Raw genomic sequence first — 21,997 nt, forward strand, 5'->3', positions numbered from 1 at the left:
CACGCCGGCAACGGCGTCGCCGCGACAACGATGTGTGCCCCGGCAAAGGCACAGCCACTGTGGCTCTTCGACTGCTTGCTCCTGCTTGCCAGCAATGGGGACGAGTACGACGACCAGACGGGCACCGTGCACAAGAGCGCAGCCTCTAGCTCACTAGGTACCAATACTATCACAGACACAGCAGCAGTTGGTGCGGCACGTCTGTACTTCACGGAAGGCGGGCCAGCAGGCAACCTAGCAGCGCTGCAGCGCTACCTCAAGGTTGAAGAGGCGCACAGCACATCTCCACTGCTGCGTGTCTTACAGTTGGCACCGCAGGCACCAACATGCAGCATGCGACCGCTCGTGTACGTCGAGCAGGATACGCCAAGTGCTGACTCGCCATCCAGAGAGGCGTGTGCGCGGCGTGAGGCCGTCCTGACGACCTGTTCCGGGGCCTGCACGATGGAGACGATGCCGTCGCGATGGTATCAGGCGCCTGTCGAGGCTGTTCTGTGTGTCTTTCAGGACTTTGCGAGTGCACCTGCCACGCCCACGACGAGCAGGTCAACATTCTGGGCATTTCTCGACAGTGTCGTGCGATATCACGCGCGTGACTTTGACCGCGGCGTTGCCCAGGTGGAGCTGCAGTGCATCTTTATGCCAACATTCGAGACAGAGCAGAGCGCGGTGTACAGTCGCGACCTCTTTGGGGATTACGTGGCCGAGGAGGCGCAGAAGCACGGCGGCGCAGCCGCTGAGCGTAGGTCAGCGATGAAGGTTTGCGTGGAAAGCTCAGAGGCGCTCGAACGTGTCATGGCGTATGTGAAGAGACAGTGGCCGATACTCGTGGCGAATACGGGATCGTCCCACTTGGTAGTATACACAAAGTGGTCGCCCCGATCGCCCGCTGCATGCAACTCGAACCACCTGCGACAGTCAGCTGCAGGCGTCACCGACGCGCTCGAGCAGACTGCATGCTTCGTGTGGCTGCAAAATGACGCAGTGGGCGGTGGGCGGGACGGTGTCTACGCAGATGCCGCGCTCGAGGCCCTCCTCGACGAGCTCTCCCTCGCTGCCGCATCGATCAGCACACCATCGGAAGCGGACGCCGTTCTGCAAGAGGAGGGCGTCAGCGCCTTCTTCGAGGAGTGCTGCCTTACACACACGCTGAAGAAAGTGATCTGTAAACACTTTCAGTCGGTTGTGCGGCGACAGCGGCCGCTGTTTCACTGGATTCTCTCGCTGCCCCCGCACTCCCGATTGAGCACCTCCGCTGCAGATGCCGCCGTCACTGCGGTGCTTTTCGAAAACAGCGCTGCGGCGTCGCGGGCGGTGTGGGGCGCCACCGAGCTGCTCGTCCACTGGCAGCAGCTGTCCGACACCGCGCACGCACTAGCGAAGAAGGCACTACAGCAGCGTCGCTGCAGAGCGGGCGGGCTGTTTCGGCAAATTGTGTCCGCCCCACCGCGGATTCCGCGCCAGCACCGCACCATCCAGCAGAGTGGTCTCCATTGCGACAGCTTCTCCGGTGCCTCCGTTCTGGATCGTCAGCGCAGAAAGCTCAACGTTCCTCACCTGTACGGCATTGATGAAAGGCAGAGCACGGCCAGCAGTCTTAACTCCACTCAGCGTGAGCCCCTCGCGGCATCTGGGCTGTTCCACAGCCTACGGAGCTTCAAGGCGGACTCCCTTGACGGTACATCGATGCTGGACACGGAGGAGGTGTTTGGTAGCTACCCAAAGCTCACCAAGCGCGTTGTCAAGCGAGTGGCCCAGAGCCGGACAACTGTCCACGCGGTGCAGTGACGTCATGTGACGCGTCTACGAGTGCGTCGTCTCTTCTTGTTGGTGTGCACAAACGCTAGCTTTTCCGTCTTGTTTGGTGGAGATACTTTACTTCTTTGTTTTCCGTCCCTTGTTTCGTCATTGACCCCCTTTCCTCACCCTGGCGGAGGAAAACACCCCCCCCTCCTCCCTCCCGCGTGGCGTCATCCGGGGTCCGGCACTCCCCGCACATGAAGCGGCGAGGCCGCGCGGGCCCCCCTCCGTCCCTGCCGATGGCGAGGCGCTGCTCTGGTGGCGACGGTCGGGCCCTGGGCGGCGCTGCGGCGGAGCGACCGGCGACAGCCAACCCATTTGCGCCATCGATGGGGCGGGCGAAGTGTCGGCGTGACTCGCGCGCATCTCCGCGGGCCCTCGCGGCCTGCGGGTGCGGGGAACGGGTCGAGCTCGAGGGTGGGGCCCTGCGAGAGAGAGGCCCGGGGCGGAGTGCGCGGGGAGGTCGGGCTCGCGTGCTGCATGGCAGGGAGCGGACGAGCTTCGAACGAATGGTGTTCACGTTTGCGTTGCTTCTCTCTTGCTGTGTTTTGCTCATGCTCATCCTTCACATTATGTAAATATCCCTGGCGGGGGAGGTGTGTGGTGCTGCATGCGCACTGTGCCATACCTCAAATCGTTTCCCTCCACCTAACTTCTCTGTCGCCCTCCCCTTCCTCTTCTTCGTAGCCCTCCCCACCTCTGCCCGTCGTGTCCATCCTTTGCTGTCAAGTGATGCCGGCGGCTCCGGCGGATACTTCGAGTCATCCACGGCAAGGCGCAGGGAAAAGAGGGAGGAGTTGCGCACAGGGGAGAAGGGGCTGCTCACCACTCATGACTACCACCGCCAGCTCTGAGCTTTATTACCGCGAGTGACTCTTTCCCTGCCTACTCGTGCCGTACGCAACTATCTTTTACCTGCATGTCGCCGTCATGGTATGCGCCGATGACTCTCTCGAGGGTATCCGCATCGCTGTGTTCGCGCGGTTGTGTGTTTGTCTGCGTCAACAGGACGTCATCTCCGCCCGTGACGATGACCTCAAGTACCAACTCAAGAAATACACAAGCGCACGTGCCTATTTTCCCTAGAGTCACGTGCATGGAAAATGAAAGAGAAATGCCTCACAGTGCCCTGCAGGCTTCCCTCTTCCTCTTCCTCCTCCTCCTCCCCCCCCCCCCCTGACCTCTTCGGTCGCCCACGCACATGTGCCCCTTTCTCCTCCCTACCACCACCACCAACTGTCCCATTCTGCGGAAGAAGATACATGCGTGTAGCCGCACACTGCACGTCTACACAAACTCCCTCTCTGCCATGCGCTCTCTCTCTCTCTGCCTGAGTGTGTGCTGAAGACACCTGTGAGCAGAACCCCCCCTCCCCCTCCCTCTCACTCGTCATCAACGCTTGTCGTGTACTCCCAACGCGCGGCTCTTTTCCTCGGCACTTGAAAGAGCGCACACACGTACGTACCGCGGTGGAGGGAGGTCAACGGCCTCTCCTGGAGCTGCCGTATTGGTGAGGGCGGAGGTGAAGCGGCTATCGTATGCGGGTGTATCAGCTCCATGCGCTGGCCTCTTCACTGTTGTGCGTGCGCGGGACCAGGTGAGGCAGTGAATGTGCGGTGTAGGTGAGCTCCCATTCCCTTCATCAGTCGCCCTTCATCTCTCTTCCCCTCCTCTCTTTCCGGTACACAGGCATGCCAGGCAGACAGCAATGAGGCTCTTCCTGACCACCATGGAGTGCCTCAACTCCACAGCAAGCGGCGATGCGACTCTTACAAACAACGTGGCCCTCTTCGACCCTGGTGTGTGGAGCCGCGCAGGAGCATCGGCGATGGCTCTCCGGAACGTTTCGGCGTCCTGCGTTGCTCAGCAGGTGTACCAACGTGCAGTGCTGCCGCAGCTTGCGCAGGCTACGCAGGCGCACACGGTGTGCTTTCGATGTGGCCCCCGCCCACCACCGCACCTGGACGGCTTTCTTTTCCACAAGAGCCATGCGCCACCAGCGGCAGCGGTGCTGCCCGTGCGCACGCCGTCGCCCCTTATCTCCCTCTCGTCGTCGGCCTCCTCCGTTCACATGTCGGTTGCCGCGCCTCCTACAGCCCAGAAGCAAACCACTGACTCCTGCGCCAGCGACCGGGCCACTGCGTACGACAGCCTCCTCGCGCTCTGGCTGAGGGAACTTCTTTCCGGCACCGACAGGTTAGTTACCGCGACAGCGTTGCTTCTGTTTGTGGAGGGCACCGCGATTGATATGGCAGGTGGCAACAAAGTGCACACACCACTCAAAATGGACAGCGGCACCGCACGACAGCTGCGCACCTGCGAGGACGCCACAGAGTTCCTGCACATGTGCGAGTCAACGCTTCGCCGCAGCACTACCGAATTTCCGAGGTGCCCGTACCACATTTGCATCGCCGTACTTGTCGGCGCTCACGGCGACCCGAGTGAAGGAAGCACCGTCATATTCCTCGACGTCGCCTCTGCTTCGCCAGAGAGCGTTGGCGCCTACCAGCAGGTGCGCTTGCGAGAGCAGATAACCCTCTTTGGTCGGCAACTAGGCGTCGAGGCGACAACGGCCAGACCTCTCACTAGTCCGCTGACGCGCAGCGCGGCGGACCAACGGTGGCTCGGTCTCCTACAGTCTTGCCAGCTCTCTCGCGCCAGTCTGGTGGGGCTCGTCTACGTCGTGTACGACGCGAGTCACGATTTGTTTGACCGCTCTGGTGTGGAGGAGGATGGCTGCGACTCCTTCACTCTTGCCAGCGTCCTTCACCAAAACGCGCTTTCGGAAGCGGTGCGCAACGACGTGTTGCATCCACCGTTGTCCCCCACACAGGAGCGCGCTACGGCGCCACCAGTCAGACACACCACGACACCTTTCCGCGTGCCGGACGCCTCACCCAAAGCGCAGTCCCGTAAAGGGCGGCAGCAGCAGCATGGCAAGAGACTCCCTCCTCTGAAATGCGGCGCGGCGCCACGTGCTCCGATGCGTCAGGCAGACGAGCCCCACGTTGTCCTTGGGGTCGTTTCTCACCGCGGCCGCTTTGCAGATCGGTTGTGGCGCATCAAGAAGGAGGAGCGTCACGCACGACTCGCGCTGTCGAGTGCGGAGCAGCGGGCCAGGGAACTGGCGGAGATGCGCTGGGTCCTGAGTGCCCACCCGCCGGGAAAGTCCATCAACGCCATGCCGATGCGGCTTGCGCACAACGTGGTTCTTGTGAGTCGACCTGAGCCGCAGCAGCCATACTCAACCCCGCCTTTCCGGCTGCCCACCACGGCTATGCGGCGGTCGCCCTCTACTATAATGCACACACCCGAGTCCACCTCGCTTGACTGCACGGTGAGGAGGACGGGGCCAATCTTGACGCGGCAGGCGTCCCCGTCTCGCACAGCCTCGGCAAAGCCTCTCACGACGTGGCGCATCGTGCCACTGTCACGCTGCGGCACAACCGGCACCGTACCGCAGCACCGAGGCAATCGACAAGCGCACTCCGCCTCGTTGCGTGCAGTCGTACACCGCCACAGCATTTCTGACCTCGAGCGGCGTTGCCTAAGCGCCAGTACCCCCATTTCTCCTTCCCCGGACTTCCCACACGTACGCACGTGTGCCTCGGCTCGCCAGCTCTCTGCAGTCGAGGTGGCTCTTCTTGCTCGCGCGCGGCTTGCTAGCCAACGCGGTGCTCCTTCCAACTCGCTGCCCAGGGGTGAGACAGAGCGACTCTATCCACTTGTACATGCGTTTCACATGGAGATGAACGAACAGGACGCGCTGATGGCGGAGGAGCTCATGATGCGCAGTCGCCTCGAGCACAAGGAGAAGAACTGTCGCAAGGCGCTGAGTGGGGCGCACGTCAAGTCGGTGCATAGGGGATTCGCGCCATGGCTGTCCGAGACAGGGGCGCATCCGCCACAGGGGTCCCTCAGCACCCGGGCGCGCTCAGCGCTGCCATGCCCTTCGCGCATCTTCTTCCAGTAGTGGAGGACAGAAGGCTCAACACTCTACTCACGCGAGCTCCATCAAGCGGCAGGTGTTCCTCACAATCTACTTTACCGAGTGGAGGCGGCGAGCGAATGCTGCCCACACGCACAGACCTCAAGAAGCACATGCGTCTCCCCTTTCAGCCCCTCTGCTTGCTGGCCCTCGATACTCCATCCGCACGCACCCCACCCCTGCGCCCAACCCTGCTCACACCCAGTCATTCCGTAGACATCACGATGGACCTTGTGTGTGCCCCCCCTCCTCCTTTCCTTCCCATCCCCAGTGCTTGGCTTCCGCCTCCACCCCTACCCAGACTGCTACACAGCAGACACGCACACGCCCGTCTTGTTAATCCTTTCCTACTCTTTCACGCTTCATTGTAGCTCATTACTCACCCCTCCCCTTAATGTATATGTGGACTCGCTTTCTTTCTCTCTCTCTGCGTCCTCTAAGGCGTGCGTGTGTGATCAAGCGGTGGCAGGAGGGGATGAGCGGGGGATTCAAGGAGGTGGCCGTGCATGCGTGGTCTGACAGACCTCCATCACCGCGCACAGCCGCGCACCCTCCACTTCCCTCGCTTCCACTCCCTCATCGTTTTGGGTGCCTCACTCACACGGCTTCCGTTGACCATCTCGACCTCTTTTCTGCTAGCGCGCAGGCGCGAGTTGGTGCGCGCGGCGGCGGCGCAGACGGGCTGGGGCCGATGCGACGGCAGTGCGCTGGTATGCAGCCAATGAACTTGCTGTATCCGTCCTATCAGGCCAGGGCGCGGCTGTTCCTCCACCCACCCCACCTCTTTCATGTACCTCTGTTTCACCGAAGCGGATTCACTCGCACACCTGAGCACGTGTGCGCTAACCTCATCGCTTCCTATGTGCACACTGTCATCGTACCATGCAGAGAACTCCATAATGATGTGAATGACAACGACGTTTGGCAGCACGACTGCCGTGTACATGGGACAGTCACGTCACTTTTGCTCGCCGTCCTCACCACATGGCCCGTCCGCCGCGACGGGGGAGGGCGCGGCAATGGGGCGATGACAGGTGCAGACGTTGTCGACCTCGTCTCCATATAGCCGACAACAGTGGGGCAGTAATTTCCAACTACCTGACGATCTTCCCCATCCTCTATTTTCGTTTTGCCGAGGAGTGCCGGCCGCACTCTCTCTCTCTGCTACGCATGCACGCACGCCACACACGCGCTCACACCCGTGCACGCCACTAACAACCCGAAGACCGTGGATGAAGCGGCTAATCAAGAGCTTACAGAGCTTCTCGCCGACCTCGTCGGAGCATGTGGATCTGTTCAGCAAGATGACGCTGGGGGACTTTGGCTTCTACGTTAGCGACACAGACGCAATGCGATACATGGCGTACAACACCTATCCCATTGCAGAGCACGCCTTCCATCTTGAGAACGCACTGCACCAACACAGGCTCAGCACCAGGACGACACAGGTCTCCCCCATGGCCTGGAAGTCGTCAAGTAACGACGTCATCGGCTGCTCGACGCTCTACCAGGACGAGGCAGTCACATTGTGCTGGTTTGTGATACCGCCTGGCAGGGCACTGCCGCTGCACGATCACCCGGGTATGACGGTGTGGCAGCGCGCCATGCACGGCCGACTGCATATCTACTCCATCGCTCGTGCAGCCACCTCACAAGCCGGCGCCAGTGCACTGGCAGCGCCAATTAACGGCACTGTGCTCTTCGACGGTGAGGTAGAGGGGATCGGGCATGCGATTCCGGCGTCAGATGTGCTGAAGTTTACGCCCGCGGGAAGCAGCAGCGGCGTGCTGCATGAAATTCGCAATATCGATGCAGCGCAGCCCGCCTTGTTTGTGGACATCATTTCGCCTCCGTACAACCAAGCACCGTCCAACATTCCATGTGGCTACTACACTGCCGAACCCCTCGATGCCACTGCCACACTTCTGCCCTCTCTCGACGAGGACTGTGGTGTGCGCCATCAGCTGAAGGCGGGTGACAAGGTGCGCCTGCACCCCCGCAGCAACTACAGCGGTCCCGCCATGGATGCATTCGTGCGCATTGGGTGAGGAAGAGCGTTGGGAGGGAAGAAAAACGCAAGACGAGGTCGCAGACGAAGGTGATAGAGAAGCGGCGAGGGACCGCAGCCATACACCAGGTATGTTTGCAGTACCAACAACGGAGTCCATGCCATTGCGAAGTGATGCCCAGCATATGGCCTTGTCCTCACATTCGATCCTGTCATTCCTCTCTACCACCTTGTTTCCCCCCTCCTTGCTCACGTCCCCTCCCCTCGCTCTTCCTCCCTGGGCCGTGGATCATACACATCACCATCACGGGTACACAAATGCATCAGCACAGCGTACCCGCCACACGGACTGAGGTGGCGTGGGGGCGCAACTCCAGCCGTGTTGCGGGCGAAGTGGAGTGCAAGCCACAAGGAGCAGTCCACCCACGCACGCGCCCATGCGTCCAGACCTTCTCGCCCAGCACTGTCGCCTGGTCCCCACTCTTCTCTCGAGAACTCCCATTGCTCCCCTTCCTCGCTTACCCCCCCCCTCTGCGCTCACACGCTGCTCTCATCAATACGCGGCGTGTTCATTCCCCCCCTTACCCGGAGCAGCAACTCTCAGCTGTCATTGCGCCACCCGTCATTACGCCCTCGTCGGTAACTATCATAGCTGCCGTTCGTGTTGGGGTAAGTGAGAAGGTGTCTCTCTGTGCATCGCTCGCTCGACATCAGCCCCTTTCCCTTGTCTCTTGGCACTCCGTTCTCTTCCGTACGCTCTTTCCTCGTCTTCCACCTGCAACTACTGCGACCCAGGGCACGTTACCGATGCTCTGCCGCAGTCTGAGCATGCGCGCACCGTCGCCGGCGGCTGCGCACGCGAATGAAGTGATTGTGTCCGGCGGAGGGGTTGTAGGGGCCGCCATGATGGCCTCTCTACAGCAGCTGCGCAGCCATCTTCACAGCAGCAGTGCCGGCCAAGGAGGCGGAGGTGCCGCGTCGCTCCTGACCTCGCAGCTGACCCATCTGATGCTGGTAAACTCGGGGAAGCGGCCGGTCTACGATGCTGCCAATATGATGGACAGACTTCGCACCGTCAGCATCACACCCGTATCCAGCAAGATCATCGACAACCTCGGCGCCTGGGACCGACTCACCACCAAGCACCCTTACTACCGCATCGCCGTGCGCCACGAGCAGGCGAACAGCCCCTACCTCGGCGCAGGAAGTCGCTCCTCCTCCTTCTTCATGACCAGTGTCTTGGGCAACAGCACGAGCTCTGAGCCTCTCCTGGAGTTTACTGACCTGCGCAAGCCGGTCGGGTTCATCTGCTTCAACACAGAACTCAACAGCTGCATGATGGATGTGGTGGAGGCTCAACAGTGCGCCCTTGCCGACACCGGCGCCGACGCCGCTCATGACACGGTCTGTTTTGGGGCGCGCCTCGAGGGGGTGCGGATCCCGAGCCAGGGGACTCTTGGCGGGCCGTGGGGATCGGCAAAGCTTGCTGTCGGCGAGACCACCACCGATGTCACCTTTGGCCTCCTCCTCGGCTGCGAGGGACGTGACAGCCCACTACGCGACGTCCTCTCCACGCCAGCGCTGCAGCACGACTACGCACAGGCGGCATTTGTTTGCACCGTGCGACTGGAAAAGTCAGACGACGGCAACGTGTGCGCCTTTCAGAACTTCTTCCGCGATGGAAAAATCGTTGCAATGCTGCCGACCTCTGAGGACATGGCGAACATTGTCTTCAGCACCACGCCGCAGCACGCGAAGGAGCTGCTGGCGAGCACCCAGGAGGACCTCGTCGCGGAGCTGAACCGCCGTCTCTGCGCATTCGCCTCCAACGACATACCGAAGATCCTCGAAGTGCCACAGAGCAGCACGTCAGATGGGAAGGTGCGTCGCGCGCAGGGATCCTTCCCGCTTAAGCTGAACGTGGCAACCACTCCCTACGCCCCACGCGCAATCCTACTCGGCGACGCGGCGCACAGTATTCACCCCTTTGCTGGCCAAGGCCTCAACCTCGGCATCTACGACCTCTGCGCCCTCACTTCGGTGCTGGAGCAGGCAATCCGTAGCGGTCAGGACGTTGGCAGTAGCGTCGCAGTGGGGCAGGTGTTCGCTGGTCACATGCTCAGCCACACGGCACCCGTTATTACCGGCATGGAGGTAATCAAGAAACTCACGTACTGGACGCCTGGCCTGGCCTCGGTCGGGATGAAGGCGCTCAACAGCATTCCAGTCGTCTCCACGTTGGCGAAGGACGCCATTCTGCAGGTGTCCTCTGGCGCCCTGTTCGCTGCACAGCACAGGCGCTCTTACCTCCTTCAGTAAGTCCCCACGGCGCCTGTGGTCGCCTCCACTGGCGCACATTTCAGAAATGGACTGGAAAAGAGTTGTGCCGCGATTAGCGCCCCCCCCCCCCCCCGGCAGGCGAGGGAGCCTCTCGGCTGGTCAGCGCTTCAACTCACTTGTGAGAAGAGACGGACGCTGTTCTCCCAACGTCTCCGCTTTCTGCCACACAGCAGGGGCTTACCTCCACTCTGCCTCCGGTCCTCTCACAGACCCATCGTATGGTGCAAAGCAGCCGCAGGCACGTACCTTACAGCACTGTGGCGATTCAGTCATCTGAGGACCGTCTGTGCCTCAAACGCTACCCCACGTGCGGGGTGGCGCAGGGCTCCCCACAGCAGTAGATACTGAGGAGCGAGTGATATGCGTTCGAGTCGTCTTGACGTTTGGCCTATCGGATCGCGATGTCCCACGCCTGTTACCTGTCGTGGGCCGCTCTGACTCCCCCCGTCGTGGGTCCGTGTCTCTGAGAAGCCGCGCGCAGAGGCGTCCCCCGCCATCGGCGTAGGAGGGGGACACACCGGTAGTAAAATACCGGCGAATGAGTTTGGGTGGGTGGACAAGGAGGAGGTTTGAGGGCAGCGCTCCCTTCGCCACTTTTGCCCCCGCTCCTCTCTGTGTGCTCACATCGCTGACCTCCTCCCTCTCAGTCATCACACCATCTGAAGTGTGACCGGAATCAAGGCAAGGGGAAAACAAGCGACTGGGCGTGATCGACTGAGGCGGAAATGAGGTCCGAGTCGCAACAGTTGTCATAAATGGCCTCGGCGACAAAGATGCCCTCACCGCAGGGCTCACATCCATCGGAGGCGCGCAGCACTGTTGTCTGCGTCTCTCCTCTCTCTGCACGTGTGCAGCGGTCACGAGGGCCTTCCCTCTTGCTGTCTCTTTTGGAGTTGATGTCTCCTCTCCTTCCCCAACCACTTGTCCCTCCCTCTCTCACTTGCCCTCTTGCCCACCCACCCCCTTCCACACCACCATTGGTGCTGCACTTTCTCTCGATGGTGGGGGCGATGGCGGCAACACACCGCACCACGCACACGAGCACGCACGCAGTTGTACTCATCCGTATACCCCTCCCCTCCCCCTCCCTCCATGGCCACGAGCGCAGAGGACGGCCGCGTTGCCTATGAGGCTCTCACAACAGCACAGAAGGCGGAGCTCGCCGCTTGGGTGAGAGAGAAGCTGGACAGAACGAATGGCGCCTCACAGTGGCGGCAGTACACGCAGGAGATGATCCGCCAGGCCATGGCACGCCGAGCCGCATCCGGCGTGTCACTCGACGCCGGCGACATCCTTGATGAGATTATGCCGCACATTCGCTCTGCTATCCCACCAGAGGTGCGTGAAGGCCTCTTCCGCCGCGTTACAACGCATCTGTACTCGTAGAACACGGAGCCTACGCGCACCGATGCTGCAGCAGCAGAGCCCACCCCAGCCGCGTTGCTCCCAGATGAGGATGTGTAAGACCATGCACGAGAAGAAACAGAGCAAAATTCGGTCGACAACGCACGAAGCAATGGAAAACCAGAGAGACAACGACCTTCGCGTCCCTCTCCCAGTGTACGCCTCCCTCCCCTCCTTGGCCTTTGGTCTGCAGGGGATCCCTGTAAGCAACGACGCTGGCCTGTCCCGTCAGCGGCTTTTCTCTCCAAGTCATCTCACCCCTCTCTCTACACAGGTGGAAATGCACGTTGCCCTCCTCAATTACGTCACTTCTATCTTGTCTCGCTCACCCTCTCCCTCTCTCTGACCCCCTTCCCCGAGCGTAACTCGCACGTATGCGCGCCAAAGCACCTGCGTGAGTAGCTACGTAAGCACCTCTCATTTCGTTTGTTCTTCGTGCGACTCCATCTAACGCGGAGGGAGTTCCTTTCTGATCGCTGCTCATTCGCCACCTGCCCTTCTCTCCGCTTCTCCACGCTGCAGTGCGTTGAGACGAGTGTACGTGTCTGTGTGCACAGCGCTGCGTTGACGACTTCGCCCCTGCTCCTTCCTCCTTTCCTATATCTCCTCCTCCGGGGTTCGATGTCGTCGGTGTCCAATGCGGAGATTGTGAAGCGTATCCGTGAAGGAAATCAGAAGCGCAGGGAGGAGGAGCGCAAGAAGCAGCAGCTGGAGCAGGAGTATCTCGAGGTTGTTACGAAGAAGCTGAGCGAGGAGCGGCAGAGTCGCAGCCCGACGCAGTTCCTGCCATGCATCCTCATCTGTCTCCTCTTCGTGAGCTTCCCGCTCTCCGAGCAGGTTGTTGACTGGTGTCTGGTGGGGATCTTCTGCGTTCTCAACACGCTCCTTGCGTGTGTCTTCGCCAACCCGTCGGAGTGGCTAAACATCGCCTCCATTGTCCTCATCAACTTCTTCTTCGTCCGCTTCTCTAATGAGATCTACAACATACCGCAGCGACTGACTCAGGTGCCGCCCATCCTGCTTCTCAATTACGTCGCCATAAACCTGCTCATCATCGCCGCGGCGTACTTCCTGTACGTGAGCCCGCGCTACCTTCGCTTCTCGCGCAGCTACGGCGGGAAGCTTGGGCGCCAGACGTCTGACAAGCGCAAGGGTCGCCATGCACAGGAACAGGACGTGCTGGAGGCGTTTGCAATGCAAAAGGCGGAGGCCGAACGACTGGACTTCCTCCTCTGCCTGCTCTTACTGCTAAATGTGGCTGTGCTCATCTACGTTGATGTCATCCCCCTTCACCTGGTTTTACAGAATGGACTTAGCGTGTTTCGACTGCTGCGGTAGAGAAGAGACGCCCCCCACCCCCACCCCGCTCGCCTGTGTCTGCGTGGGTACTCCTGTGTGGGACCGCGGCGTCTCTCGGTTGGTGCGTTGTGCCGCCATGAGCGCTACTTCTCTCCTCCTATGGTGTTTCTTCCGCTTCTTTTTCCTCTGTGCTTTTCTCTTCGTGCTTTCCCTGCCCGCACAGCCTGCTCGCCGTGTGACCTCCGCCTCTGCCACGCCATGGCACGCTTCTGTGCGCATGCGCGGCCTCCCCTCACTTGCTGGATACACTTTTCTCAGGGGAAGGCCCCATGCGTGCTAGCGATGGGCTCTATGCCTGTGTGCGTATTTCTCTGCACCGCTGGTCTTCCCTGCGCTGCAGAAAACAAAACGGGAAAAGAGAGCAACAGAGACTCAGCAGACCCAGCGCAGCTTCAGAAGACGTGTGTGGCACTCCCCAGCGAAGAGCTATCACAAGCCGTGGCCGCCACTTCATGCCTTCTCTCTTTCCCCGCGTGACTGAGCTTCATGCACACCCATACCTCGATGGAATTGTGTGAAAGCAGAATGACGCCGTTTCGCAGGGGAACCCACCTGCTGCTGTCCTCGTGGGGTTTTGTGTCCACATCGCACGGTTGCCACCTCTCTCCCTCTCTCTCTCCCGCATCCCTTCCCTGCTCCTCTTTTCATTTTCCCTCTATCCTTCGCTTTCTTCAGAAGCACTTCCCCCTCTGCTGCCGCTGTCATTAAATATTATTTGCCATCCCTGCAGCTCCGCATCTTTTGATCGCACATACGCACGGTATCGGTCTCTCTTCCGCTCTCTCCGTGCCGATTTCCTTGAGCGCTTTCGCCGCACGTCTTGAACGACAAAATGGGGCGACGTCGTAACCCAGGCGGCAGAGGTCACGGCAACGCCGCAGCGAAGAACAGCCCGCCAGATAGCGAGGCACGGACGTCGACCCCACCGCCAGGGATTAGCGACACTGAAGGGGGGAATGCAGCGTGCGCCTCGGCAGAGGCGGAAACCAAAGCAGCACAGCCGGCCACCATGATGCCCTCTGTACAACCCGCGCAGGAACCAGTCGCCGCAGAAGTGGCAGCAGGGGATGAGTCGAACATAGCGGGCGCCGTGGCAGCGCTCAACGCGTATGCCTACCAGAGTGCCGTCAACGCGACCACGACCACAGGTATCGTGGTCGAGGACGACATCGACAAGGAGTCCGCGCCGACGGTGGGCTCCACAGTCACTCCGGTTTCGCCTCCTCGTGTGTCTGGCAAGAAAGTGGTCTTCACATCGGCCGTGAGTGTCGACCCCTTGAGTGAGAAGAAGTTGCGCGAGGCGCGATGTGTGGAGTCGGTGTGCGCCTACTGTACTGTCGTGTAGGGGACTAACACGATGATAAAAGGAATAGTCATCCCTTTGCCCGGCTGCGCCCACGGGCGCCCTAGCCGATTACTTAGCACTGTGTGGGCTTGACGTGGGGGACGGGAATTCCCCCACTATGTTGGCTCTGTTTCATGCGCGGGCATCTAAAACGTATTGATGCCGAGGCGCGCCTTTCCCTGTGCCCCCTGCCCCCATTCGGTCTGTCCGGCGCCCCTCCCCCCTTTCGCGTTCTTCGGCGCCTGCGCCAGCCCCGGTTTGGTTGGGGGCCCGCGCGGGGCTCGGGTTGGGTGCGGAGTGGGGCCTGGGCCTTGTGCGGGGGGTGAGGTCGGGTTGAGCGGGGTGGGGGCCTGGTGCAGGGGGCGAGGTCGGGTTTGGTGGGGCGGGGGCCTGGTGCGGTGTGGGGCCTGGGCCGGGCGCGTGCCGGCGCCGGCCTGTTTTGCAAGGGGGCGAACACCGCGCCGCGCGCGGATGCGGGAAAGGAGAAAGAGGCCCGACGAAGGACGACGTTATTATCGAAACTGATTTTGTTCTTGCGACCAACCGACTGTGTCGATCACGGGGGAGGGGTGGCGGACTAGGAGAGAACACGGGTACAGAAAGCACGAGCAGCCTTCATTCCGTTTTTTCGAGAGTTATGTGCGTATAAGAAACGGTGTAGGTTCACCATCTCGGGAAAAAAAGAAAACATAGGGAGGAAAAAGCAGCCGAGACCTTAAAGTTCAGGACTACATCGAACTAAAAGGCAACGACCACTGCAGGTTTGCATGTTTGGAGAATTACTCAGAAAAATCATGCGAAAATAAATTCAAGCAACATATAGCAAAGCATCGGAAGGGCAACGCGTCAAGGGCGTAACGAAAGTATCGTAGCGCTGAATTGCGTGCACTCACACACACGCACGCAACTGACTCTACAACTACATCGACATGCCAAAGAGCTTTCCTTCTCAATGTTTGGGTTTGAAAAGAAAATTTTGTATGCCTCAGCTGAACATTTTGACAGGTGCAGCGGCGGAGCCGCGCTACATCCCTCCTCAGGCCTTTGGCGCCTGTGCATCCTGCTGTTTGGTCTCTGGTCGTTGCTCTTCGCATTCGACGGGTGTGTGTGGTTTGAGATCAGAGCACTGCCGCCCCTTAGTGACCTCGGCGTCCTCTGGGACGACATTGCCGTCGATGTCAATGCGGTCGCAGATGCGTGCCTTCGGCAGCAACAGGAATGCGAGTGGAACGACGAGCAGCGGTGTGCACAAGTGGCCCGTTATGATCAAGTATGGGACGTTCGTGAAGTTGCACGGTATCCTTGCAGAAACAGGCCAGAAGTTCTCTATGAGAAGGGAACCGATGGCGAGGGACATTGAGTTGCCGGCACTGTTGAAGCCAGCCAAGAGCGCAAAGGCGATCGTTTCTGTGCCGCGCGGGCAGAGACGGGACATGAGGATCTGCGCCGGCATCAAAGACATCACAAAGCAAATCTCGTACACGATGGCGTCACCAAGGATATAGAGGGCGTGATCAGGGATGCCAATGTACAAGTTCCACCGCTTGACGATGATCAGATCAAAGATCGAGCCCAACACCTGCAAGAGTGACGTCACGATGAAGACAAAGGCGTACCTGTGCTTCGAGAAGAAGTACTTGAAGAGAACGGCACCAGTCACACCACCGACATCCGTGATGAGGGCGCCGACAGTCTGGTAAAACGTGTACGAGAAGTGCGGGCCATCCGGCAGGCAGGCGGGCTTCGCGAGGTAAAAGTTGGAGAGCGCGCCAGGGATCTGCAAGTACAAGAGAGAGTTAAGGTAGATAAAAACAGCTGCCTTTGCGATGACAAGCGGGAGCGAGACGAAGGCGCCAACCACGAACACGAGGGCGATAGCAATGCAGGCGTACAGGAGCTGCCGCCGGGTACCGAGCACGGTAACACAGACCTGGGCAAGAATGCCACACGTCATGATCAGCGCGTACGCGATGAGCCTCCAGTTCCGCACCGCAACGTCAACGTTCACCTCCACTGCGCCACAGAGGTACGAGTAAATCCTCGGCTCCACAAAATCTGTGTCGTCATCCTCTCCGGAGGCACCGACTGTCTCGACCATTGCGAGTCCCTTCACGCCATCAGAGTCCGCGATGGGCTCCACCACGCGACCATCAACAGCCTTGGCGGCCTGCTGCTGCTTCAAGCGCTTCAGTTCCTGAAACTCCATGAGGGCGTCCTTGCAGCGGTTCGTGCGGTTCTTCTTTTCATCGTACAGGTTGAAAATGAAGAAAAAGAGTGTGACAAACTGCAGCACAGCCGACAAGATGATGCCAACGTACGTCAGTTTGGCATCTGACAAGGGTCCCATAATGCAGGAGGCGATGATGGTGCCGACAAACGTCATGGCCCACACCCAGCTTACCACCGCCGGACCCGCCTTGGGATTTTGACGCATCGAGCGACTGAAGTGGCCCTGGGACAGAATGTCGATATTGGCCTTCGCGAAGCAGGTGAGAAATACAAACGCCGCGGCTGCGTTTGCCGACGACTCCTTCGCAGGCAGCAGTGCATACGCCAGAGCGGCCGCGGTGCCCAGAACTGCCGAGAACGCCATGTACCACCGCTTCGTGTAGCCAAAGAGCGCGATCACGTCCGCAATCGAGGCGATGAACGGCTTCAGCGACCACCCAAGACTGTACATGCTGGCAAGACGTTGATATCGTGCAACGTTCAATCCGTAGTGGACGATGAACATTGGTTGGCGAGAGACATTAATCATTCGGCTGGCTGCGCCCTTCGACAGCGTGTAGGACAGACCGAGAGAGAGGGCGAACTTGGGTCCAAAGGCGGTAGTGACCTCGCCGAAAAGTGGAATGTAGCGCAGGCAAGGCGCAGCCCTGAACCACTTCGTCGCTGTGGGGTGCTCATACTCTGCCCGCACCGTTTCAGCTGCGTCATCTTCGTGATGGTCGGTAGCGCTGCCGTTGCGAGTCTCCTGAGCCGGCTGTGCGGACGCCATGAGAAAGCAGGAAATACGTCTGAAGGAAAGAAAAAAAAAGTTGATCAAAGCGTATTAGTGAAGATACAAATTGCAAGAAAAGTAGTAGTTGTTTTCTCTTAGGTTGTGTAGTTGCTGCTTTACTGGTGTGTGTGTGTGTGTGTGTTGTAACTGTTATAAAAAGAAAAGAAAAGAGTGAGCTACGGTCATTCACTTCATACGTAAGGATGAGGTTAAGGAGGAGTAGGGAAAGAGAAGTAGACATGTGACGAAAGGGGAAGGTAGAGACGTGAGCTCACAATGCATCTTGACGAAAGCGCTGTGCGCATGCCGCAGCGTCAAGTCCTCAATGAGGTTGTCAGCACACGACAGAAGCAAATCTCGTGTATCCACCAAGAGAAAGGAGTTGTTGCTTCTGCTCGGTATGGGTTCGGTCTTTGACGTATGTCGTCACACCGTCACAAGAATCCTTGGCAGGGTTTTCGTGGAGCAGGTAGGGAAAAGACATGTGTTTTCATAAACGCGCAGCACAGGAGCACTTGCAGTCACTTGTGAACCGCCAACGTCTCTTAGCTTCGACGGCCTCTTATGTGGGTCGCGATGCACTCTTCTTCAAGTTCAGCGGCGGTTGGCTCAGAGTCCTCTTTTAGCACTCGAGCGCAGCTAAGCACGTCGACACCTCTAAACTGTTCCCCATGACGCAGCGCAACCAGCGCTCCTTCGGTTGATGGGGAAGTGCTCTAGTTGGAGAGGAAAAGAGAGAGGCGCAGAGTTGATGGATGGTGCTGGTCGCGATGACGAGGAGAGTGCACAGCTTCATTAAACGGGAAACAGGTGTGTCAGTCAACATAGCAGAAAGAAAAAGCGCGGTATCGGCATTGGCGGGTGAGACTGCGCGGTTGTCGAGTCAGCGTGGAATGCTGTACTACTCTCACACTAGCGGAGAGCACCTGAAACACAAGTCACGGAGAAATAATAATCCTCATTTGCAAGTCATTTATAAAGCGTCAAATAAGTGCTTTCAGGTGTGGGTAGGGAGAAGGAGGGTGAATGATGTTTGCAGAGTGGCTCCACCTCGAGAACGCGCTGCAGGGGCACGTCATTGGCGCAGGCACTACCGCAGAGTCTCAGCCACCACTTCGCGTGCCGCATACCATATATGCATGCGCGCAGAAGAACAACAAGCTGCTTCAACCAGCAGAGCTCGGCCAAACGCACAGAGAGTGCAGCGCCCACACTGTTGCGTTTTGTTCCGGTTCACACCAAAGGTGTAAAAATGTAAGAGGAACTTATTGGTGTGAGAAAAACAGAAGAGCGGCCGTTTAGTCGTACTTTTGTTTTTGATGACAACTTCGCGCACCACGCAGCACTTTTTTGACTGCTTCGCTGCAGGCACGCGCTTGTTATGCCTGTCAGCGGTGCGGGGCGACGTGTGTAATGCGATTGTTACAGAAAAGACACTGAAAGCAAGGAAGAAAAAAGCAGGCGAAACAAATGACGTCTGGTCCGCGGCTGAAAGCAGGTGGTGATCTAGCACAAGCCCTGTAGGATGGCCGCTACTACTGCCCCACCACGCTGCCGAAGATCAACGGCGTGTCCAACACAAAGATAATGGAAACAGAGAAAAGCAAAAAAGGAATACGGGCAAGCCTCAGCTAACGAGGTGTAGAAAAACCACACCGCTGCGCACACACACTCGCTTCTCACACGACAGGTAAATCACGACAGTAGCAGAGTGAAATAGAAGTGTCGGATGTGCATCGCAGAAATGCGGAGAGCATGACCTACACCCACTGCTTCTTCGTCAAGAAGTACTCCGTTAGCCGCGCCTCCGGCGTGCCAGGTTCTGGATGCCAGTTGTAGCCCCAGCGCGCACGCGGTGGCAGCGACATCAAGATGGACTCGGTTCGACCGCCAGACTGAAGCCCGAACTTCGTGCCGCGGTCAATCACCAAGTTGAACTCCGCATACCGTCCGCGGCGGAACTCCTGGAACTCCACCTGCTGCTCTGTGTACGGCGTGTTCTTGCGCCGGTTCACAATTGGGATGTACGCATCAATGAAGCCCTTGCCCACTGCCTGCATGAATGCGAAGCACTTTTCGAACGGCCACTCGCTCAGGTCGTCGAAGAAGAGGCCGCCAATGCCGCGTGCCTCGTTGCGGTGAGGGATAAAGAAGTACTCGTCACACCACGCCTTGAAGCGCGCGTACACGTCGGCGCCGAAGGGCCTGCAGAGCTCCTGCGCGACGTGGTGAAAGTAGTAGCAGTCCTCCTCCACAGCGTAGTATGGCGTGAGGTCAAAGCCTCCACCGAACCACCACACCGGTTCCTTGCCTTCCTTCTCCGCAACAAATAAGCGCACATTTGCGTGTGATGTGGGGACGTGCGGGTTCTTTGGGTGGATAACAAGCGAGACCCCCATCGCCTGGTAGTTGCAACCGGCCATATCGGGGTGACGCTCCGTCGAGGACCCTGGCAGGCCCTTGCCGTACACGTGCGAAAAGTTCACGCCGCCCTTTTCGATCACAGTACCGTTTGCAATGACACGCGTGCGTCCACCACCACCGCCCTCGCGTGTCCACTTATCCTCCATAAACGTTGCCTGCTCGTCCTCCGCCTCGATGGCGTGGCAGATGTCATCCTGAAGTTTCAGGAGAAACTCCTTTACAGCTTCCACTGGAAGGGACATTCTCAGCGAAAATAGCTGTGGGCCACACGTGGCAGTGATGAGCTAACACTCTAGTGGTGGTGGAGCACGTTTGTATATTTTTTGATATGCGCTAAATCATAAGCGTTAAAAGAAAAAAGCACATGAGAGTACAAATGATTCACTGTGAGAAGTACGAGGAGAGAAAGCAGGAAAAGAAGTGCAACAGTAGACATACACTATCAGAACGCAAAGCAGTCGAAGAGATCCACCGGGAAGAAAACACATCAAAAAGAGCAAACATATAACTGGAAGGTGCAACTCACGTCCTTCAGTTCTGCGCCACAAGGTGCTCACTAGAGGTCATACAAGGTCAGATGCAAGATGCCGTGAGGGGTACAAGTTTCGTCTTTTGATGACGTGTTGACATTCGCACGAGAGTTACTCTTTCCAATAGCCGTCGATCATGTCGTTGAGAAAAAGCACCAGCAGTAGTTTTTTTCGCTTCGACATTTCCATTCTTCCGCACAACATGAGCTCAACTACGCTATACATGGGCCTGTTACAGGTACATTACGTCGTGCAAAGCGGCGCTAGACGCACATTACAGCAATGCGCCGACTCCGTCAACGGTGCGTGGCCCCACCCTCGAGCTCAATCCATTCCCCGACCCGCAAACCGCGAGTAGTGCAGCTCCCGCGATGGGGGTCGGGCCCCACACACCCGTAGGCTACAAGGACCAACAGAGACGCGTACGAGTCACGCCGACGCTTCGTCCGCCCCATCGATGGCGCAAATGGGTTGGCTGTAGCTGGTTGCTCCGCAGCAGCGCCGCCCAGGGCCAGACCGCTGGTATCAGCTGCGGTGAGCCGCACTCACCTCACCACGTCACAGGCGCCTGGCTCCGTCGCCACCAGAACAGCGGCTCGCTATCGACAGGAACGGAGGGGGCTCGTGCGACCTCCCCGCTTTATGTGCGGAGAGTGCCGGACTCCGGATGATACCACACTAAGATGTGTATATACGTCATCAGGTATTAGTCCTGAGAATGGAATTAAAGCATCATGAATGAGCATGCTTCATCTCCGTCTTACAGCGGCTATACTGCTTCCAACAAGCACAGCCATCGACATCCCGACGATCGCGAGAACCCATCGCGTTCGGTTGCCACTGCTGAGACTGCCCGTCAGCTTCTTGACTACCACCAGCTTTTGCTGTGGTGATACTGTTAAAGGTAGAGCTGCAAAGTCAGACGCAAAACATCGAACAGCAGCCCAATCAGTATAGACAATCTCTTTAGTAGAATCCGTTTCGCCACCCGTCACTAACATAATGAACTGAATCAGGATACGATCGAAAAAATTGTAGCGAGGGTACCATAATGCTCCTGCAAAGACACCGGTAAGCTGAGGAGACCATGGCGACTGATCGAGAAACTTGCGTGTGTAAACGTTAGTCACAGCGGTGTTTTTGTCCGACTTTCGTGCTGTGAGATTGACGCAGAAGAAAGCAGATGGCATGGCGCTTAGCTCACCGTGGTGTTGCTTTAAGTACTTCATGAAGGCAGCACTGATGCGTCCATAGCGAATGGACGCACCAAGCAGAACCTTTTCGTAGTCTGACAGCGCGTAACTGTTACCATCCTTGATGTCAACAACATCGCACCGGGCCATTGTTTCGCTAGTGAGTTGCTTTGCAATCGTATCCATGATCGTTTTGGTATGTCCATCTGTTGTAGAGTACAACATTAGGTACTTTGGGCCCTGTGACGTCATTGTGAATAGGAAGAAGCCGAAAGCCTAAAAAAATCACTAGTGAAACGCACTTGGAAAGGAGGAAAAGCTTCCGAGTAAAGGAAAGAACTGATATGGCAAAATTGCAAAAAGGACATAGCTCATACCCAACACTTTCTTTGTCGATTTAGCGTTTTGCAGCAGGCCAGTACAGACAATGAAAATGCGAAAACATGGTGAGCCAAGAGAACAGGAGAAGTCCCGAGAGAATCAGAAACGCAAGCTCTCCTCGCAACTGTGATCATTCTCCAACCAAACTGTGGCATTTGAACACTACACCGCCGTAGGAGTTCTTTTCATTGAAGGCCCCCTTTTTTGCAGAATAGCCCTCCTTT

At 58.3% G+C, this 21,997-nt stretch overlaps 8 protein-coding genes across 8 annotated transcripts; 5 read left to right on the forward strand and 3 right to left on the reverse strand.

The window, feature by feature from the left end:
* Positions 1 to 30: 30 nt before the first annotated feature.
* Positions 31 to 1,788, forward strand: LBRM_06_1200 (hypothetical protein, unknown function; the record flags this gene model as incomplete). Its single annotated transcript, XM_001562002.1, has 1 exon — positions 31 to 1,788. The coding sequence occupies one exon, from the start codon at positions 31 to 33 to the stop codon at positions 1,786 to 1,788; it is 1,758 nt and encodes a 585-aa protein (XP_001562052.1).
* A 1,720-nt stretch (positions 1,789 to 3,508) lies between these two features.
* On the forward strand, positions 3,509 to 5,773 carry LBRM_06_1210 (hypothetical protein, unknown function; the record flags this gene model as incomplete). The annotated part of the gene is made up of 1 exon (XM_001562003.2): positions 3,509 to 5,773. One exon carries the CDS (start codon positions 3,509 to 3,511, stop codon positions 5,771 to 5,773), a length of 2,265 nt encoding a protein of 754 aa, XP_001562053.2.
* A 1,247-nt stretch (positions 5,774 to 7,020) lies between these two features.
* LBRM_06_1220 (conserved hypothetical protein) lies at positions 7,021 to 7,836 on the forward strand (the record flags this gene model as incomplete). Its single annotated transcript, XM_001562004.1, has 1 exon — positions 7,021 to 7,836. One exon carries the CDS (start codon positions 7,021 to 7,023, stop codon positions 7,834 to 7,836), a length of 816 nt encoding a protein of 271 aa, XP_001562054.1.
* A 767-nt stretch (positions 7,837 to 8,603) lies between these two features.
* On the forward strand, positions 8,604 to 10,115 carry LBRM_06_1230 (conserved hypothetical protein; the record flags this gene model as incomplete). The annotated part of the gene is made up of 1 exon (XM_001562005.2): positions 8,604 to 10,115. The coding sequence occupies one exon, from the start codon at positions 8,604 to 8,606 to the stop codon at positions 10,113 to 10,115; it is 1,512 nt and encodes a 503-aa protein (XP_001562055.2).
* A 2,046-nt stretch (positions 10,116 to 12,161) lies between these two features.
* Positions 12,162 to 12,878, forward strand: LBRM_06_1240 (conserved hypothetical protein; the record flags this gene model as incomplete). Its single annotated transcript, XM_001562006.1, has 1 exon — positions 12,162 to 12,878. One exon carries the CDS (start codon positions 12,162 to 12,164, stop codon positions 12,876 to 12,878), a length of 717 nt encoding a protein of 238 aa, XP_001562056.1.
* A 2,402-nt stretch (positions 12,879 to 15,280) lies between these two features.
* On the reverse strand, positions 15,281 to 17,242 carry LBRM_06_1250 (putative pteridine transporter; the record flags this gene model as incomplete). Its single annotated transcript, XM_001562007.2, has 1 exon — positions 15,281 to 17,242. The coding sequence occupies one exon, from the start codon at positions 17,240 to 17,242 to the stop codon at positions 15,281 to 15,283; it is 1,962 nt and encodes a 653-aa protein (XP_001562057.1).
* Positions 17,243 to 19,005: 1,763 nt separating this feature from the next.
* Positions 19,006 to 19,911, reverse strand: LBRM_06_1260 (coproporphyrinogen III oxidase; the record flags this gene model as incomplete). The annotated part of the gene is made up of 1 exon (XM_001562008.1): positions 19,006 to 19,911. One exon carries the CDS (start codon positions 19,909 to 19,911, stop codon positions 19,006 to 19,008), a length of 906 nt encoding a protein of 301 aa, XP_001562058.1.
* Positions 19,912 to 20,948: 1,037 nt separating this feature from the next.
* LBRM_06_1270 (protoporphyrinogen oxidase-like protein) lies at positions 20,949 to 21,644 on the reverse strand (the record flags this gene model as incomplete). The annotated part of the gene is made up of 1 exon (XM_001562009.1): positions 20,949 to 21,644. The coding sequence occupies one exon, from the start codon at positions 21,642 to 21,644 to the stop codon at positions 20,949 to 20,951; it is 696 nt and encodes a 231-aa protein (XP_001562059.1).
* Between the last annotated feature and the right edge of the window lie 353 nt (positions 21,645 to 21,997).

The sequence above is a fragment of the Leishmania braziliensis genome, chromosome 6 (genome assembly GCF_000002845.2).
Source record: "Leishmania braziliensis MHOM/BR/75/M2904 complete genome, chromosome 6".
NCBI lineage: Eukaryota > Euglenozoa > Kinetoplastea > Trypanosomatida > Trypanosomatidae > Leishmania > Leishmania braziliensis.